This window comes from Vipera ursinii (genome assembly GCF_947247035.1).
Source record: "Vipera ursinii genome assembly, chromosome: 1".
Classification (NCBI taxonomy): Eukaryota; Metazoa; Chordata; class Lepidosauria; order Squamata; family Viperidae; genus Vipera; species Vipera ursinii.
In genome coordinates, this window is record NC_139512.1 from 288,494,095 (window position 1) to 288,510,462 (window position 16,368).

Genomic DNA, 16,368 nt, shown 5'->3' on the forward strand with positions numbered 1-16,368 from the left:
ATCAGTTCTAAGCAGTTTGAGAGAGAGAAAGAATTCCTTGAATTACAGTGGTTAAAAAAAGAAAGATAAATGTGAGATTGACCATCCAGTTTCTGTAAATGTAGACCCTCTTGGGATTAACATTTCATTATAATGGGCCAGCTTCCAAAGAATGCAATCCTATGCTATGCTTCCTACTTTGAAATCTGAGTCCTGATGGAAACATGCACATAGCGTTGTTATTCAATCTCATTTTTACTGCTTCACCCTTTAAAGTTCTAAAATGGCTCTGAAGTATCTGTGTGGCTAGCAGTATTAATTCCTTCCCTGTAACTTTACTCCATGTTATTCAGAATATGCTTTTCAGTGATGAATTCTCGAAGACAAGGAAACACTACCTTATGTTAAACAGTTGGGTTCCTTTCTACATAACAAAAACAACCAGAATGTGCCATTCTTAATGTAGTCATGTCTAATATAGTTAACATGTGAAGCTTTTCATGGTGTGGAAGTCAGTTTCTAAAACACAGGAACCACTGATTGAAAGATTATTCAGGCTGTGCAATAAAAAAAAATAATTTAGTAGATTGAAATATTATATCCCATGGAAAACCGTACGCACAGGTGCTTTGCACACCACTGGATGCCATATGTTTTGATGCATTATCTGCTAAAATAGTCTTCCCTATTGGGTCCACGGAGGGTTATGGGGTCAAAATAGGCAAGTCATTGCAGCATTAATGTTAGATTCAGGTACAAAAGGGATGTCGGTTAGATTGCACTTGTCCAGCTGCCAATTTATCCAAAGCAAGTACCCTTGTTGCTGCGGGCTCCCTTCAGATATCTTAAGTCTATAACATCCCCCTTCAGACAAGGAGTTAGGGTAAAAAATATCTCCAAATGTCTTTAGATACAATGATCTGGAATTTGTACAGAATTTGGATCTGAAGTAGACAAAGGTGCTTCAGAGTTTGCAAAGTACCCTTGCTTTGCATAGGGTGGCACAGAAAAATACATTGTGAGTTAAAGAAGAAGCAATCCTATGTATTTTCCTGAGCAAAGCCAGGACAAAGCTCTAGTTTTTTTTAAGAAGCACCCAATAGGTGCAATAAAATGTCCACACCACATCCAAAGTATCTTTGTCCATTTTGAATCTGAATACTACACACCTCCACTCGAACAAAATCACTTCAGGACAGTAGTACACAGTCTGATGGCTCAAGGACGCATGCATCTTTTAGAAAACACCCTGCCCCAAATTAATGTCTTATTATTTTAATGGATTGAGAAAACAAAGCAATGAAATATATGGGAAAGAATTTAACCTTAACTGATTCCAATTTTGTAGTTGTCCTGACCCTCTTAGTACACCACTGACAAGCCAAGTCCTCTGTCTTGAATATGGTTTCATAACAATGTTTTAGGGAATGAAGTAAGGAAATGACATAACACCTAGTCAATAAAATTGGCACTATATGTAAACAATTAGTTTTCTGATACCAGGACCAAATTTGGGGCAAATGACATTGGACATTTATTTATTTGCAAGTGTCTGCAGAAGGCCTAGGTTTTCCAAATTAAACAGAGTATTGTTTATGTGAACTTTCCAACAGGATTTTCCAACTAGGGATAAGGTGAGCATGGGCTGAAGAGACATAACCTGAATATATTCTTAGTGTTTTATCAACCATTCTAATCATGCTGAATTTTAATGCTCTGACACTCATATTTTCAAAGTTCCCTGAAAATTTTATTTTTTTACTTGACTTCCATATATATATATTTAGAAACATTCTTGATTAGTAGCCATTTGCTTTTTTCACTGCAACTAAAGAGAGCATATTGAAGCAAAGAATAACAGTGATCATAGTCCAACATGAATGGACAAGAGTGCTATATAGGTCTACAAACAATTACATGTAAGAGTATTTTAAGACACAATCTGCATTTTATATTGTTAGATGAATAATTCAATCACTTTGTTTAATATATGTCATGGTAAATGTTTAGTTTAATGTATAGAACCTTTAATCTATAATTATATCATAAATATTATTGCAAACAAAATTAGCAGACTGTAAGAACATTGTATTACTGAATGAACATTTTTATGGTTTCCTGTAACTAAATACCTACCTAAAGAACTATTAATGCCTAAATAATATAAGTAAGATATTACCACATGGGGCCCATGTATCCATGACTACATTCACATAACTTTTTGTTTGACCAGCCCTGAATTAGTTTACAGCTTTGGTCCTTGTTGACCTGTTGCCTGTCATAATATAAATGTCAGATTTGCAGTCTCTGAGTCTTCTTCTAAATAAATGTCAGTAGCTTTGCAAAAGGAGATGCATTTTTTGTATTCCCAGTCAATGCACAGATTTGACCTCTGCCTTAATAAACTTTGTAAGCCGAAGCCAATCTTCAGCTCAACATTAGTAGTTCTTGCCTTAGGTTTGAAAAATACAACTAAGAGTTGCTTAATTATAAACTGTAAATTAACAGATTAGTCCATTCACTGCAAGACTCCAGACTGAAAGAGGTGAGATGCACACTGACCATAATCTGTATTTTCCGGCTCCCAACAATTAGATGGCCAAAAATAGGGTGTCTGCAAAACAAAACAAAGAAAAAATTGGACAAAGGAACACACGATACATATTCTGAATGTCAATTTTTGAGTCACTGCAAGTGAGATGGGCAGCTTTAAAATATGATAAAATTAGCTATTCTTGAGAATCATTGATTGAATAAATTTGCATGTTTGAATAGCTGTGTTAATTAATTAATTCCATTCAATTTATATACTGCCTTGTTCCCAACAACTCTTTTTGTGTGACAATGCTAAGGCTTTGGATTTTTGATGTTATTGTTGTTGTGTTGGGAGTTTTAATGCTGTGGGTAGGGCATTAAATGCAAAAACAAAATCTTCTATTAGCACTCCCCATTCTGAAATTGTGCAAGTAACCCAATATTAAGCTGAAATCAGTTTTTTCTATAAACAAGAATTCTTGATCTTTTCTAAATATTCTGAACTGTTCTTGAATGCAAAGGCTTGCCTTGACTGTAATGAATAGCTTAAAACCAGGTTTTAGTTGCATAATTAAACTCTGTGGCTCACCTGTTTGTCAAAAGGCCCTAGCCTATGTCTGGAAGTTGAGTCATGCCAACTTTTTGGTTTGAAACCAAAAAAGTTGCCATGATTTAACTTCCAGACAACTCTTTCTAGGTGATGAGAATCTTCACAGACATACCACCCTATACTTCTTTCATACAATTAATCTAGCTATGGATTAGAAGAAAGAAAACAAGCTGTAAATTATCTATATATTAAAATGAAAATAGTGGTGCTGCTTATGAAAGGCCAAATACTTCCCCAATACTACTATTTCCATAATTCACACCCACTGGCCATATTTTCTAGAAGTTCTAGTGATTATAGATCAGATCATTTAGGAAGCATCAAGGGAGGGGAAACTATTACATTAACATAATATTAAGAGACTCTCTGTGGGGAAAAGGAAAATATCTCTATCTGACAGAATGAGGAACATATTGATTAGACCATCACTTTATGAAGGGAATTGCTTACTGTTTGGGGTGAATAACTCCACTTCTAATCGTTAGTTAAGGTTTAAACTAATGTTTAAACACCTCTACTCCGTGAGCTGCATTGGCTTCTGGTTGCCCTCCAGGTGAGATTCAAGGTGCTGGTGATGACCTATAAAGCCCTAAATGGCTTGGGTCCGGGATATTTGAGGGAACACCTGCTGCCAGCATCAAGTTCCCTTCATCCAGAGGGTCTTCTCAGGGTGCTGCCGGTAAAAGATTGCCGGCGGATAACACCCAGGGGGAGGGCCTTCTCTGTGGGTGCGCCTGCCCTCTGGAACCAGCTGCCCATGGAGCTCAGGACTGCCCCTGACCTGCGTTCATTCTGCCGGGACCTGAAGACTTGGCTCTTTGAGCTCTCTGGCCCAGGCTGAGAATTTTAACTGGGGTTTTATTTTCAGGGATAATTTAATCTTTTTAATTGTCTTTTAACTTTTGTATTTTATATTGGTGTGATTTTAAAATGCCCTGTAAACCACCCTGAGTCCTTCGGGAAAGGGCGGTATATAAATCTAATAAATTAAATTAAATTAAATAAATTAAAAAACAATGCTGTAAAAACTTACTTGGAACCGATAAAAGGTACCATCATCCTTCAGAGTTAGAACATGGTCTGAAATAGGGAAGAAATAACCATGGGCTGCCATAAGTGTTCCCAAATGAAGGGCTTCCACTATACCAGAAGGAGACAAAAACATTGTGATGTTTTATTTTATGCATTTTTTTTCCTACTTGAGAGATGTTCGAACCCCTTCTATGGTAGAACTTTCATGTCAGTGACAAATTGGCTGATGAAATTATCAATTATAGGAATTATAGGAAATTATAATAAATTATAACTGAATAAATTATATAAATTATAGAAAAGAAATTCATTCTTACAATTGATAGCAATGATAGTATTAAAATAAAAGCACTTGCTATCACTGTGCATAAGCCATAATTATGCAATGATGTCCCATGCAAAGACATTCTCATGATGACATCATAAAGCATTTGTTGTCATTTGCCCTTGCTCTCATGTCAACACCCTTAATCATGAAAAAAAAATATCCTTGTGTTTACCACGTATTAAGAAGAAGAGGCAACAAGAGAAATCAAACATTAAATTGTATTGAATTTAGATTGGGATAACTCTATTAAAGAATGTTTTTTTTATTTTTCTGCATTAAAAAACTTGGACATCCTAACATAGATAATGGAATGTTTATTTACCATCAGAACAATAAGCACATTATAAAATCAAACATTGCTATTCCACAGTAACAAAGTGCTCTAAGAATAGATTTATATAGGTAAAGCCCATTCTGCAGTCAATTAATTGGTTTGATATTCTTTGAATTTGAGTCTATTGGGACAATCCATTATAATGTTCATTATCACATAGTTGCTCTTTATAGGTTATTTAAAGAAATCCCTCATGGATGACCTTAACTGTTATAAACCTGCTGCAAATCATCACGAGTACAAGGGGGCTTCAAACATGACCCACTTATTAAGAGGCAGAGTTATATAATAGTGAAGTGGTTAAACATGGACTGAAGAGATCCATTTTCAAGTCCCTCCTCAACTACAAAGCTTACAAGGTGATTTTAGATCAGTTATCTTCTTTCAAGGTTGTTCTTGTAAGGATAACATTAGTGTATATTGCCATGTGCTTCCAAAGAAAAAAAATGAATGCTGATGACAAGGATACAAAAACATTAATAAGGCAGTTCCAGGCAAAAAGCTTTGTGATGATAACACAGCTTCAGCACAGTTCTAGGCTGCATTAACAGAGGGATAGAATCAAGATCACGTGAAGTGTTAATATCACTTTACATTGCCTTGGTAAGGCCACACTTGAATACTGCATCCAGTTTCGGTCACCATGATGTAAAAAAGTTGTTGAGACTCTAGAAATACTGCAGAGAAGAGCAACAAAGATGATTAGGGGATTGGAGGCTAAAACATATAAGGGAACGGTTGCTGGAATTGGGTATGTCTAGTTTAATGAAGAGAAGGATGAGGGGCTGCCACAAAGAAGATGGAGTCAAGCTATTCTCCAAAGCGCCTAAAGGCAGGACAAGAAGCAATGGATGGAAATTAATTAATTAAAGGGAGAAGCAACCTAGAACTAAGGAGAAATTTCCTGACAGAACAATTAATCATTGGAACAACTTGCTTCCAGAAGTTGTGAATGCTCCAAAACTGGAAGTTTTTAAGAAGAGATTGGACAACCTTTTCTCTGAAATGGTATAGGGTTTCCTGCCTGAGCAGGGGGTTGGACTAGAAGACCTCCAAGGTCCCGTCCAACTGTGCTATTCTGTTTTGATAAAAGAGTAACTCCAAGGAGTTACATGAGGTTTCTTCAGCAGTCTTTTATACTAAGAGCATATTTTTAAAAATTACTATCAGAAAATAAGTTGAATGCAAAGTACTTCGACTATTCTGGCCAGTAATCTTGGGGACACCTTACTGTTCTTTTTAATAGCAAGCTTAAATAGTCCCACTTAACAAAATTAATGCATATGCAAGAAACTTGTTCTTTTTAGTTACTACTCCCAAAAATGGATTTAAAAAAAATGAAAACTGAGTCTGAAAGAATGTGGAAATATGCCACAGAGCCAGTCTACTTTGTGTCCCCTCCATTTTGACCTTAAGCCCAGGAGAAAGAAAGCTATGAGTAACTCCTTTCTTCTAAAGATGAGATAGATAGATAGACAAATCCGGCTGGTATGTACTGCATGGGACAGGAGCTTCTCCCCCATTTCTACTGCCTCTCCCTCCCATACAGTTCCATCTGTTTCATCAGGGTTTGTAGGAAGAAGAGTTTGGGAAAAGAATTCTCATCTCCTCCTCATCTACCACCTCCTCTTCTCCAAACCTGTCTGGGCATACGGAGAAAGTCCTGCCAAGTTCAGTTGTCACCCCTTTTGAGAGGGCTTAGTGTGGGTAAAGAGACAAGAGGCACTGGGGGCGCATTGCTGTGACAGTTGAGACGTTATTGTGAATTAAGCAAGCAAGCAAATAAACAAACCATAACACCGAAATTATAAATACTGTACATGCATCTAGAGTGGAGAGTCTGTTGTATATTTTTTTTTCCTCAAGTGATGTAAAGGTTAGATTTCCTACTGCCAATTTCAGCTGCACCACTCAATATCGGGGAAATTTGTACAGAAGGGGGTTGTGACCCATCTCCATTGTTCCTGAACATGAAATCTGCAGGAAGGCAGATTCTGACTGAATGTTAGAAAAAAAAATCCTAACAATACAACAATGGAATCAGTGATAGCGATGAGCATCCCTTCACTGGATAGTGAAGCTAGATTTATGCCAGAGATGCTTTAAGTGAAGCCTCTGCATTAAGCAGCAGGATAGACTGAGTAGCCTAATGCCTTTTTCCCTTTAGGATTCTGTGACTTATCATCTTGATGATAGCAAAGATGATTCAAGTTTGATCCCAGGTATCTCAGGAAAAGAAGACAGTTCACTGTCTTTTGATGATGATGAAATGAATTGCCTAGTACAGCAGCTTTTCTCAGCTTCATGATCTTCAGCCAGCATAAGTCAGCAGTGAGAAATAAAAATTATTGTTAACAAATTTCAAAGGATGGATAATCCTAAAACAATCCAATACAAAGTTCGTGTCAGATTCCTTTTTTTTCTTTTAATTTCTTTTCTAGATTACAGGTAGTCTTTATTTACTGAATGCTTCATTTAAAGTTAAAGTTATGGTAATGTAAAAAAAAAAAAATTAAGCTTTGCAACCAACTTTACTACCATTACAGCCAGGGCTTTTTTTCTCATAGAACGCTCAGAACGGAGTTCCGGCACCTTTTTTGGATGGAACCTTGTAGAGTAGGCAAGGTGGGTTGTATGACATGTGTGAGTTCCGGCACCTTTTTCTTTTACAAAAAAAGCACTGATTACAGCATCCCATTTGATCAACATTCAGGGGGCTTTGGAACTGGCACACATTCACAACTTTATTTGTTTGCAGTCACAGACCAAAGTACAAATACAACAAAAGAAAAAAAACATGGAGAAAGTAAAATCATAAACAATTGGACACCAGAAGCCTTGGCTGAGGGGAATTACAACATTCTCCTCTAATAGTTACAGCTCTTAAAAAAATTTACAGACCTGAGAAGTAATATATGAGGAGCCATCCCCTAAACAATATAAGACCAAATTACTAGCATTGGGACCAGAAGGGTCTATTTTAAGGAGAGACAGTAATTTAGTTCTGCCTGCGTTATACATAGGGCAGTATAAAAAGACATGCTCCACAGTTTCAACCTCAGCCCTATCACAGGGGCATAATCACTCGATAATCGGGAGCCTCTTAAATCGCCAGTCGAGTAGTGCTGAGGGCAAGACATTGAAATGGGCTAGAGAGAAGACTCTCCTATACTTGGGGATAGTTAGAGTGTAGAAGTATGAAGCCATCCTCAGTCCATAATTATTAGATTGGCTGAAGATCAGAGGGGAGCAGGTTTTGTTAGCTCTGGCTCTTAAATATTGCAAATCTATGTCTACAAGCCATTGGACTACCCTAGATTGGGCGTCCTTAAGGCCATAATCTCCCAAGGCATCACCTGAAAAACCTAGCAAGTGGAGTTTCTTCGTCAGCTCCCTCTCCCAACGAGAAATATGAGGGTCAGCAAACACCAGGGAGAGGTGGCTACCAGGGACTGCCGAGAAGAGCACCCGAAACCACCATTCAAAGGTGTTGATCCACGCCATGCATTCAATTGAACAAATGCCCAGTTCCAGGTACATTGGAGCAAAGCCAACACAGGGAGGGAGACCCAGAAGTTTCCTAAGAAAAACAGCCTGGGTTCTTTCAGTACAATCCTTGAAGCCGCGTATCCATATGGGAATTCCATAAAGAGTTTGGGCCAAGGTTTTGTCTTTATATATACACAGAGCAGAAGGGATGAACTGGCCTCCTTGGGTAAAGAAAAATCTTAGAATCTGCTGATGGCTACAGGAGGCCGAATTCAGCACCTGGGTTCAATGTCTGGTCCAAGTGCCTGTATTCTGAAATTGAATACCTAAATACTTGAAGTGGAAGACCTGCCTAACAGCATTACCATTAATAGCCCAGTTGTATAACTTCCGGGCTCTAGAGAACACCAATACTTTAGATTTGTCGTAATTAATGGACAAGTGGCTCTCAGCACAGTAGGACCCACATGCAGAAAGTAATCTTTTCAGTCATAGTCTTGATAGTGATAGAAGGACCGCATCATCAGCGGAAGAAGAGGAGAAGCGGAATCTTTGTAATTGACAGCTTTGGGACATGGGACTCAATACGTCCAATGTAAGAGGCCAAATCAGATAAGAATAAATTAAACAAAAGAGGGGCCAGGACACAACCCTGCCTTACTCCGCTGTTGGTCCCGCAACAAAAGTTAACATAATATACACTAAACTGGTGGTGGCAAACGTATGGCACACGTGCCACAGGTGGCATGCAGAGCCCTCTCTGTGGGCATGTGCACTGTCAACCCAGTCCAAGGCCTTCAGCTGGGTTTTATAAAACCTTTTCGATTTAGGCCTCTGCTGCCGTATGCAAAAAAAAGGTCAATCAATCAATCAATTTCAACTTCTCACAGGGAAAAAAAAGATCTTGCAAAGTTGGAATTGATTGATTGAACTTTTTAGTCCCACCCAGTCTGCCATTACCACCGCAGCCACACCCACCCAATTGGCCATGCCCACCCAATTGGCCACACCCACCAAATGGGCCATGCCCACCCAGCACCCAATGATACCTAAGTGGGTTTTGGTTGCAGTTTGGGCAGGCGGTCTCTAAAAGGTTCACCATCACTGACTAAACAATGTATTTTCTCAAGCATCAAGATCCTAAATCATTATAATCTTTAATCTCATTACTAAAGCTTGAAGTCCAATTTTCAGGATAAGTATTTTTGAGATAGGGCAGCTGGCAACAGGACATATTCTTTATTTGTGGAAAACACTCTCAAAATCTCAGGAACAATTCAATTTTATTATATATGATTTGCATAGTTGCACTCATGCTCAAGGTTTATTTCTTACCGAGAGAGTGTTGCATTGTATCAGAGAGACTGCAACATCAAAAGGCCTATAAGCGTTCCAAAACAATGAAATTACTATTATGGTATATTATTGTGTTTATAAAGCCAGACATGCAAAACAGCCAGAAAAAACTATGACAGTGTTAAAGGTCCCTAAATCAAGTTAGACAGGGTAACTCTTAGAATTTATTCTAAGACGACTAAGCAAGAAAGGTAGAAGTTGTCATACATAATGAAGAGGGAAAGATACTACTTTTCAGGCCCTAAAACCAAGGGTCCTGCTGGCTGCTTTGGAGCAGAATATTGTTATTGTTGAATTTACCAAGTTTGGATGCCTGGATAGGAACAAAACAGGATGGGATGATGATGAAGTCAAGAATGAAGAAAACTAAGCTTCCACTCTACTGTTATTACATAATATTTGTGAATCATTAAAATACAATTTTCATTTGTTCTTGGGACCTTTAAAAATAGCTCCAGAATAAGTGAAAAGGTGGGATAGTCAAGGAATATTTGTGTTTTAATAATGGGGAGTAGCTTGCTAATTATCAAGCTTTCTAAAATGTAACTATTACTAGTGTGTATTCATCCATCATTTAGATTTTTTCCCTAGTTAATCTCAAGAAACAGTAGAAACCTGAGTCTAACATGAAAATCCAGATGTCTGCTTTTACCCCACATTTACCCCAACAGCACTATCACAGACCCCAACAACTTTGCACACAGGATTAGAGGTAATGTTATCTGCTCTTCCTTTAAGTCATCATGAGTTACAAGGTCAAAGTAGTATCAGAATATGTTAGCTTCCAAGGATGTTCAATTATAGATCCCTAGGTATCATTCTGGAACCACAAAACGGTAGAGCAAGGGACTGTGGAACTCACACACATCAAAAGGTTTCAGGCTGTCTCTGAACACACAATTAACCAACACAATGGAAATTTAACATCTCACAATTACTAATTAATGAGATATTTGTAATTGGCATCTTGTGTAGTCTACTACTGCATAACTACCCTTTCTCCCCGTCTTTTGCTTCATCTGAATTTAAATCCCTGTTGTTGTTTTTAGTTGCAAAGTTGATTGCAACTAAAGTTGATTGCAGTGGATCACGTTTTGTCAGAACTCTCTGCTATGACCCGTCTGTCTTGGAGGGCCCTGCACGGCATAGCTCATAGCTTCATTGAATTACCCAAGCCCCTTCACCACGATAAGGCAGTAATCCATGAAGGGGATTTAAATCATACATCAGTTTAATACTCCATGGATCTGACAATGTGAGCCACAGCTCATAAAAGCTTATGTTTTTTAATGAGTTAGTTTGAACAGGTGTCAAACCTCCTTCTGAATTTAGGCATCTTATCATGTTATTTAACATGGTCTTCTACAACTTTGGGTGACCCACCTTTTTGTGTTATTAGAAAATTTATTAGAAAATTATCAAGATTTTTTCCCAAAGAAATTCACCTGCCTCATCAACTTACCTGTACTGTTGATACAGTATGATATATATTTTAATATTGGCCCTCCATCTTTCCTGTGGTGTTTTTTGCCCCTAGCTAATCAACAGGAGGCGATATATGACTGGTTTCATTCTTAATGAATTTCATCAGATACATAATCAGTTTTAGACATCATATAGTCCAACTTTCTTTACCAATAAGTAAGTGGCAAAAATACCACAGAAACATATACAGTAAATGCACCCACATCCCTGTGTGGTGGGTGGGTAACAAGATTCACAGAATGTGTAGCTTAAGTTCATGACATGCATCAACTTGTTTCTTTAGATTGGCAGCTTAAAATAAGGAAGATATACTGTTATTCCTCACCTCCATCTTTCCCTGCTTATAAAGTCAGTTATATATTTGACACATACATATTTGTAGATTATCCTACAGAATTGCTCTGTATTTTTAATATGCAAATGGAAGAGTTTAGATTTCACCTCTTGTAATGTTTTTACAGTTTGTAATATGTGGAATCATATCTTAAAATTAAAAGTCGCTATAATAGAACATAGACTAATAGAGAAGTCTTCTAATCCAACTCCCTGCTCAAGCAGTAGACCCTATACCATTTCAGACAAATGATTGTCCAGTCTCTTTTTGAAAGCCTGCAATGATGGACACATTATAATAATAATGAGAATTAAAATAATGCCCAAAATTAAAATAATGCCCCAAAAAAACCCAGGTCATAATTGTATGCAAAGGGAAGTTTGAAAACTACAATTTTAATAGAACGTGAGGAGAGCAAAGGCCTTGAGCTGGGTTATATGGGTGGAGGAATATAGCTTCCTTGCTATTATTAAGGAGCATTGATTAACATCCATGTGAGGAACTAACTGCTCTTTCTGGAGAACTGGGATCCTAGTGCCTTCTATTTGTTACATAAGATGCACAGTCATTTTCCTGAAAGCAACTCCAATACAGTTGGCATTTTTAATGATGTAACCTTAAGGTAGGAAATGATCATGCATGTGAGTCATTTTAACACAACAAAAGTTTTAAGGATTTTCATTCTTCTGCTATAGGAACCAATTCAGTAGGCTTTATCTTTATGCTATGAACACATGAAGCCACGTGCAGCTTGAGAAAATGTATTAGACAGCATAATCCCCATTTTCTTACTGAGGAAGAGTTTGAGAATAGGCACTAATTCTCCTATACATCATTATTAATTTATTCACTTTAAAATATTTGAAACTAAAGCTTCTGTTCTCTTGTCATATTACGACACGTGTCTCAAGACAATGAAGTAAAAATCAAAGCAACCACATTTGAAAAGTAAAGTTAAGGAAGTTTTGAGGGCATAAGTAAGACAACCTACATCTGAACTATATAAATCTTTTATATCTGCTAAATTGGACATTCATTCCCTTATACACTTGATACTTAATACAGAATACTGATTGAACTGCATAAATCAATTGGCCTTTAGAATGAAAGAGTAAACAAGTATTATTTCAATTATTAAGGACATTAAGTCCAAAGTATATAACCAGCATTTTTATATACATGACATTGAAGAGAAGGGCTAACAGGGGCATTAATATAATCCTGTAGGATAACTCCATTTTGAAAATTGCAGGTAATTTATTTTTCATGCATTGGCTAATAGGGATAAAACTGCAGAATGACAATATATGCAATTAAAACATATTTTGATCTCACAATTTGTCTAGACACATTAGCAGCATCTATTATCTTAAATTACTAATAGCACTGAAATGTGTTTTGGGGTTTTTTCTCATCTGTGATATTTTTAAATAATCAGTTAAAGAATATTGTTACATTGAACTTTAGCTGTTTGCAAGAACATTGGATTAGGAAATTGGCATAACTATACTAACTGTAATTCTAATTAACCAATGGTCAAAGGTTTTAAAGAATATTAAATATGTTTTTAGGTGAAGCCCTTGATGCTCTCTGAGCTTGGTTGTTTGCTTGCAGTTATTTCATTACCCAAGTAAGTAACATCATCAGTGGTATCTGGTAAGGAAATGTCTGTAAGCTAACAACCAAGCTAAGAAAACTCCAAGGACTCCACAGTTCAACCCTGAGCTATAGATATTCTCTTCTATTGATTTTTTAGGAGTTAATGTGACTTGAATTCAACAAAAATATTTTTCCTAATTATTAATTACCTCAGAGAGTTGAGGTGCCAACTTTATTATGCTCAAAATGTAAATTGATTAAGAGGACACTTAATCCTGCAAATATAATATGGGTTGCAGAACTGAAGATGCTTTTGTTTCAATCACCCTTTGAAGCTGGGTTGATTTTATAGCTGGGAAGCTATAAAAATGTTTTAAATAAAATTAATAAATGAAATAAGCCCTGGGAGCACCCAACGTGGCCTCTGTCTGTCCCAGAAAAAAGATCCTACATTTGTGGAAGGAAGAGGAAACAGTCCTTAAAAATCAACGGTGGCCCAGTCCTACTCAAAATGCCTTTGTCCAAGAGGGCTTTTAAAAGCTTGCAAGCATTTAGAAGAAAAGATTATTTCTCTGAGCACATCTGCCCAACACCTTGCAGTGTCTTCATAAGGTTTTTTACTTAGCCATCATTACATCCTTCAGAAAAGCACTGAATACTAAGGCCACCTGCCTCCAATCATCACTAAGGAAATCCTTAAGAATGGGATGATGCCCCCAAAAGTTAAGATTGATTTGAGAGGCTTTGTATATGAAATCATGTTTGCATTAATAACAGTGGTGATGGGAGATAAATTAATCTACATGGCCGCAAGAGATTCCAATTTCAAATTAAAGGAGCTATCTGTGATACACAGAAGTGGAGTATTGAAGTTTTAAAATAGTATCTTTTTGAAAAAGTTTCATAGCTCTAAAATTTTCAGTCCTTGCTCCAATTCTGTCATAAACTGGCATAAGAACATTTAGTATTAGCATATAATTAGAAGTATAAGATTAATTGAATGATATTTTTAAAATGATTAATACCACAATCTGTACCGTTGATGTCCCAGATGGTGCTTCTGGTACCTAATGATAGAGGTTTTTAGGTCTTCGTTCACCTGCACCATTGATGTATTGGGACACGTGTGCAAGATAAATGCAACATTACCAGCTAAAATATTGAAAGCTGAATATACAAGCACAGTTACAGGAACTACAGCATGCATTAACAAGTGCAAACTATCTATGCCGTTTCAAGTAAACAAATAATATGACAATAGTTAGCATGCAATACAGACATATTCTACTATTTTTATATAGATTCCCTTGCTGTGGGATTTTAGAAGAGTTAAAACAAGTGCTCCAAAACTACATCATCATCATCATCATCATCATCATCATCATCATCAGAAGAAGAAGAAGAAGAAGAAGAAGAAGATGGAAGGCACCTTGGAGGTCATCTAGTCCAACCCCCTGCTCAGGCAGGAAACCCTATACCATTTCAGGGAAATGGCTGTCCAGTCTCTTCTTAAAAACTTCCAGTGTTGGGGCATTCACCACTTCTGGAGGCAGGTTGTTCCACTGGTTAATTGTTCTAACTGTCAGGAAGTTTCTCCTTAGTTCTAGGTTGCTTCTCTCCTTGACTAGTTTCCATCCATTGCTTCTTGTCCTGCTTTCAGGTGCTTTGTAGAATAGCTTGACTCCCTCTTTTTTGTGGCAGCCCCTGAGATATTGGAACACTGCTATCATGTCACCCCTCACTCTTCTCTTCGTTAAACTACACATACCCAATTCCAGCAACCGTTCCCTATATGTTTTAGCCTCCAGTCCCCCAATCATCTTTGTTGCTCTTCTCTGTACCCTTTCTAGAGTCTCGACATCTTTTTTACATCGTGGTGACCAAAACTGGATGCAGTATTCCAGGTGTGGCCTTACCAAAGCATTGTAAAGTGGTATTAGTACTTCACTTGATCTTGATTCTATCCCTGTTAATGCAGCCTAGCACTCTGTTGGCTTTTTTGGCAGCTGCAGCACACTGCTGGCTCATTTTAAAGTGATTGTCTACTAGGACTCCGAGATCCCTCTCACAGTTACTACTATTGAGCAAGGTACCACCTATACTACGTATACCTGTGCATTTGATTTTTCCTGCCTAAATGTAGAACCTTACTTTTTTCACCATTGAATTTCATTTTGTTAGATAGCGCCCAGTGTTCAAGTCTGTCCAGACCCTCCTGTATCTTAAGCCTATCTTCTGGGGTATTGGCTATTCCTGCCAGCTTGGTGTCATCTGCAAATTTGATGAGTTCCCCATCTATCCCCTCATCCAAATCGTTGATGAAGATGTTGAAGAGCACTGGGCCCAGAACAGAGCCCTGGGGCACCCCACTACACACTTCCTTCCATGTAAATGCAGTTCCATTGAGGACCACACACTGAGTACGGCCTGTCAGCCAGCTATGAATCCATCTGGTGGTGATGCTATCTAACCCACATTTTTCTATCTTATCAAGTAGTAGGTTGTGATCTACTTTATCAAATGCCTTACTGAAGTCCGAGTAAATTATATCTACAGCATTCCTCTGGTCCACTAATTTTGTCACTTGGTCAAATTTTGTCACTTTTTCATATTTGTCCTGTTTTCTTCATCTGCCATACACTGTAGCAATTATTAAATAAAAATAGGATAAATATCAACATTTGGAAAGGTGGAGAGAAGCCCATATTCCCCACACTGTTCAGCTATGAAACTTAGACTTTAGAGACAACAGCTTATTCTTGCTCTCTGCTGTGCATGTCAACAAACCTGTCTGAGTTTGCCCACTTCCTCTCTTAATTACTTCTGCAAATGGCATGTAAGTTGCTTTTAGGATACAAAGAACCTTCAGAAGGACAAGTTTCATTATGCTGAGCGGGTCACCTTCAATGCTCAGTGAAAGAAGTTTCATGTCAGTTTAAGCAAAACATACTTAATCATCATTCTTAAATTATCTTTTAATTTAACCATTTTTGACAGAATAAAATGGGTGCTGTGTAAGACACAGCCATGTACCTCTGCTGAAGATGGAGCATAAGAGATTAAGGCCTACAAAGAAAACACAAGAGTTTCTCACTTGGGCTATAGTATTTCTCTCCTAAAAGAATACAAAAAGACTTCTTGCTCCAATCCTTCTAGTTGTAGTGCAAAAAAGAGCAGCATCACTTTAAATTAAATGTAATAAATGCAAGCTATATGAATAACAAGAGTTATATGTGCTGCTAACACATTCACACCATACAACAGCATTTTAACAGTGTGAAGATGAG

The 16,368-nt window shown here is 37.4% G+C and overlaps 1 protein-coding gene across 12 annotated transcripts in view; it reads right to left on the reverse strand.

The window, feature by feature from the left end:
• Nucleotides 1-16,368, reverse strand: part of RGS7 (regulator of G protein signaling 7) — a gene marked incomplete at both ends in the record, with an annotated part of 185,598 nt that overhangs the window by 51,338 nt on the left and 117,892 nt on the right. For 9 of the 12 annotated variants that reach the window (XM_083349939.1, XM_083349940.1, XM_083349941.1 and 6 more), the window contains 2 exons: nucleotides 2,542-2,593; nucleotides 4,158-4,264. The exons of the other annotated variants lie outside the window; for them this stretch is intronic. In XM_083349939.1, coding sequence (XP_083206065.1) covers nucleotides 2,542-2,593; nucleotides 4,158-4,264 — 159 coding nt within the window. The remainder of the gene's footprint in view (nucleotides 1-2,541; nucleotides 2,594-4,157; nucleotides 4,265-16,368) is intronic. 12 annotated transcript variants of the gene reach the window in all.